General features: G+C 36.9%; 1 protein-coding gene across 1 annotated transcript; it reads left to right on the top strand.

Annotated features, from left to right (window-relative positions):
• The first annotated feature begins 275 nt into the window (after positions 1-275).
• LOC133670623 (cytochrome P450 85A-like) lies at positions 276-4219 on the top strand. The gene is made up of 9 exons (XM_062091161.1): positions 276-1170; positions 1691-2012; positions 2115-2264; positions 2354-2599; positions 2707-2793; positions 2893-2971; positions 3559-3665; positions 3795-3919; positions 4012-4219. Exons 1-9 carry the CDS (start codon positions 980-982, stop codon positions 4097-4099), a joined length of 1395 nt encoding a protein of 464 aa, XP_061947145.1. The 5' UTR covers positions 276-979; the 3' UTR covers positions 4100-4219.
• The last annotated feature ends 497 nt before the right edge of the window (positions 4220-4716 follow it).

A 4716-nucleotide genomic window follows, 5' to 3' on the forward strand; every position in this document is an offset into this window, starting at 1 on the left:
AGCCCTAATCTTCTATTTATCCTGTAGAGCCCTAATGTTTTACCCGGCTAGATCTTAAACAACCATGTTCAAACTAATGTGTTTATAAAAGAATTATTTTTTTTAAAATCATACTCGGATAAAGAATAAATGAGCACCTTGAGCATTACAAATTTATTAGAAGTCTGGTAGATAATGCTGTCGAAGTAAAGTCAACTGCACAGTTTGATGGTATTCATGGAATTACTGTTCACAGCTTCAGCCTGCTTCAAGGCGCAGTCTAAGTTTGAAACTTGCAGTTAGAATGGAACCACAAAAACTACAGAAAACAAACTTTCTCTCTCCCCACTTATTCACAAAACCAATGGCTTTTCTTTTTATGCAGTTTCCAAGAGCCTGTCCTCTAGTGGTTTTTGTAATTCCATTTTATGCAGATCTTGTTGACAGACATGTGAAGGGCAATGGCTTTTCTTTTGGGTCCAATGGGTGCATGTGGCTCTATATATATCGCCCCTTTTAACTCAGTAGTTACGTCCTTTCCTCTCTAGCAAGGCTAGTTTTTATACTTCTACCATATAAACCAACAGATAGTGTGCCCCAATCATTTCTCGAAAACACCAACAACCCATCATAAAGAATTCTCCCCATCCACAAATTGTTGTATTTTTAAATGGAACTTCAGATAATACAGACATTCATGCCTTGATTCTTGAGAGAATTGCGTTCCAAGTCTTTTTTTGAGTCAAGTAGTTGGCTCAGTTAAAAGTTTTCAGTTAAAATATTGTTCTTCTTTTAATTTCCTGTGAAGTGCTTTTATTACCCGTGGTTATAGAGAGTAGGGTCCCTTTGCTAGTAGGGTCTTTGCATTTTGCATATAGTTTAAAGGCCTATATATATGTGTGTGCATTCCTCCTGGCAAGCTCAAATTAGAGCATTTCGATAACATTAGCAGCTCTTTCCGAGGTGGGCTTGGAGCTGTTTTTCTTCCTTGGAAGCATCAATGGCAGTTCTCTTGATGGTTCTTGTGGCAGTTCTCTTTTTGTTCTGTATCTCCTCTGCTTTGTTGAGGTTGAACGAGGTGAGATATAGGAAGAAAGGGTTGCCTCCAGGTACTATGGGATGGCCAGTCTTTGGAGAGACCACTGAGTTTCTAAAGCAAGGTCCAAACTTCATGAAGAATCAGAGAGCAAGGTGATTGTTTGCATGAATCTTAATTCATTATGTTGATGTTGTTACTGCGTGTTTTTCTCTGCTTGTGTTCTATCCAGTATTATTTCTGATGCATGCTCGCAGATTGGAAGGAGTTGTGTTCCTAGCTCTTGTTCATTCGGTGTGTCAACTGTTGATATATTACTTTCAAGTGAATTCTTGGTTTAAGCTTTTCACCTCATTTATTTGTATCCCTGCTTATTTTCTTGTTTATGGTTAGCTGACAATTGCTTCTAAAGTCATCTTTCTTTTTTTCTCTTTCCATTTCAATCAAAAACAAAAGAAAAAGGACTTGTACCTTCTTTTTCCTTTTGGGTGAGGATTGGTCCCTGCTAACCCACAAAAGATACCCATACAGCTAAGGCCAATCTCTTAATGAAGTTATGGCTGTTAGTTAGAACAGTTGTGTGTGGGTTTTCTTGTAAATTTAACTCAAACGTAACATTCTTGATAAATGGATAGCTTATATCAGCAGGTAACCTTTGTCTCTTTAAAATTGCAGGTATGGGAGTATTTTCAAATCCCACATTCTGGGGTGTCCTACCATTGTGTCCATGGATCCAGAGCTCAATCGATACATCCTAATGAACGAGGGAAAGGGCCTTGTTCCTGGTTACCCTCAGTCCATGCTGGATATCTTAGGCAATCGCAACATTGCAGCAGTTCATGGCTCCACTCACAAGTACATGAGAGGGGCATTATTATCCCTCATTAGCCCCACCATGATCAGAGAACGACTTTTGCCAACAATTGATGAGTTCATGAGAACCCACCTCAGCAACTGGGATACCAAAATTATTGACATTCAACAAATGACTAAGGAGGTACCTACCATCATGCCATACATCAGAATTTAATGTAGCCCTTCAACTTAAGTTTCCCTGGATTAATAATAATGTACATTCTGCACCATTATTTTTATGCAGATGGCACTTCTCTCTGCACTTAAGCAAATTGCTGGCACTGATTCTTGCTCAATATCTCAAGCATTCATGCCTGAGTTTTTCAGGCTGGTTTTAGGCACTTTGTCATTGCCAATTGACCTTCCTGGCACAAATTATCGACAAGGAGTCCAGGTAATTGATTTTCTAAGAACATAGAACATTTCTATGTCTAGTTTTTAGTCAAGTCTTTCTCACTGTATCTATTTCACTATGTCATGCAGGCAAGAAAAAATATTGTACGCATGTTAAGGCAGCTAATAGACGGGAGGAGGGCATCGAAATTGAACCACCAGGACATGCTTGGTCGACTTATGAGAACTGAAGAAAATAAATTTAAACTAACAGATGAAGAGATAATTGATCAAATAATCACAATTTTGTACTCTGGCTACGAAACGGTTTCGACTACTTCAATGATGGCAGTCAAATATCTGCATGATCACCCAAGAGTTCTTCAGGAGCTAAGAGTAAGTCTGGACAATAAACAAAATGATGAAACACTTAACGGTTTCAAGTGTTTGTACATGTTTGTAACATTCCTGTGTTCTTGACTGGATGCTTCATCTCTGTGTAGAAAGAGCATTTGGCAATTAGAGAAAAGAAAAGGCCTGAGGATCCAATCGATTTAAATGACCTTAAATCGATGCGTTTTACTCGTGCCGTGAGTGAAAAAATTTACTTCTCGATTATCTACTGCCTTTATTTTGCTGATAAGTTGCTGAGCTTAATTTGATCATATATTCTGTTTCATCTCATGCAGGTGATTTTTGAGACCTCAAGATTGGCTACAATAGTAAATGGGGTTTTGAGGAAGACTACTAAAGAAATGGAACTAAATAGTGAGTGTTATTTATTTTATTTTTACTTTTTATATAGAATAATGTTTCCATCTCGAGTTCGAGTCCAACCCAGACAGAATCTTGAATTATTAGTCTTGAGCAATAGTATAGTTTAGGATACCCTGAAGAACCCAGAAAAATAAATTAAACTCTATTGTTTTTAAGGGCTCAAGAAGCTGTTTTGCAGCTAGCAGCAGCTATGCTTTTAGATCTTTGTTAATATAAAAGATAATCATGAGAATAAGATCATCTCCCTTTGTGGGCCTTACAACTCTTATGATTTACATGGAATACCTACCAATCCAGCTAGGCCATTCTCTTGGTGACCCAAAATCATGTTTAAATTATTTTTGACAAGAAAGGGAGCTTTTTGTTGAAAGGAATTCTTTTATATAGTAAAATATGTGAAATTAAATCAATCTTTAACTGATGGGTTTTTTTTCTTTTTCTTTTCTTTATGCTGGTGGGCTTGCTTTAATGTTCATCAAGAAAGAAACATTAGGTTCTAAATTTGCTATTTGCTTATCATGCTTAATGTGGATAATTTATGGCTGGCTAATAATAGCTTTACTCTCTATTGTTTTCAGGATTTGTGATTCCAAAAGGATGGAGAATCTACGTTTACACAAGGGAGATAAACTATGATCCATATTTATATCCTGACCCATTCTCCTTTAACCCATGGAGATGGCTGGTGAGTGATTATTAAATTATCATATTTTTTTCTGTTTATTTTTCCTTCCTGTACCTGTTTCTGAAACTAAAATAAAAAATCAACAATTTCCTTGAAGGAACGAAACTAATCTGTGTTTGGTAAATGCAGGACAAAAGTTTGGAGTCTCAAAACTATCTCTTCATTTTTGGAGGAGGTACCAGGCAGTGTCCAGGAAAGGAGCTAGGAATAGCTGAGATTTCAACTTTCCTTCATTATTTTGTAACTAGATACAGGTAAATACAGAAACCCACAAATAAAAATCTATCCTTGAGCAACAAAACTGGTCTTAATTTGCTGATCTGGCTGCCCTGTTGCTTACCTGCAGATGGGAAGAGGTTGGGGGAGACTCATTAATGAAATTTCCAAGAGTTGAAGCACCAAATGGGCTACACATTAGGGTCTCGTCTCACTAACTAATAATAACCTATGCATGTACAGAAGAGAGAGAGAGATATAGCATATCAGAACTGATAATGATGTTCTAACATGTTAGAAAGTGAATGACATCGAGCTAGTTTTTCCATTTTTGGCTATATTGTTATCGTGTTCATATTCCATTTCCTTTTCCTTCTTCTCCCCTCCCGTCTTCAATCATGTGATGGGATACAAATCATAGAGCTAATCAAGCAATGCCATCATGTTTTCTCAAGAAATAAACAAAAACACATTGCCGCCAAATGACATTATCCAACTATAAAGTTAGATGCTGTATATACTACTGTTGATTCTGAGAAATAAATGGAAGAACGCAAGTATATTATTGTCCAGTTAAAACGAGGTAATAAGCTTTTTACAGAAGAAATAGTTTTGTGATCGAAGCAGATCGAAGACCGATTTTTCAGATAACATAGCATCTAGCGATTATGGGCTAAAACGATCAAAATTCTAGGGATGCTTGATGGGCTTAGGAAACATCTTGAGCTGATTAGCCATGTTGATACCGCTGGGAGCTTTTCCTGTTTACTTCACTGATGAATTAAAATCTTTCTAGTGCTGAAATGATTGTTTTCTTGTACAAAGATGGAATAAG

This window comes from Populus nigra, chromosome 13 (assembly GCF_951802175.1).
Source record: "Populus nigra chromosome 13, ddPopNigr1.1, whole genome shotgun sequence".
NCBI lineage: Eukaryota > Viridiplantae > Streptophyta > Magnoliopsida > Malpighiales > Salicaceae > Populus > Populus nigra.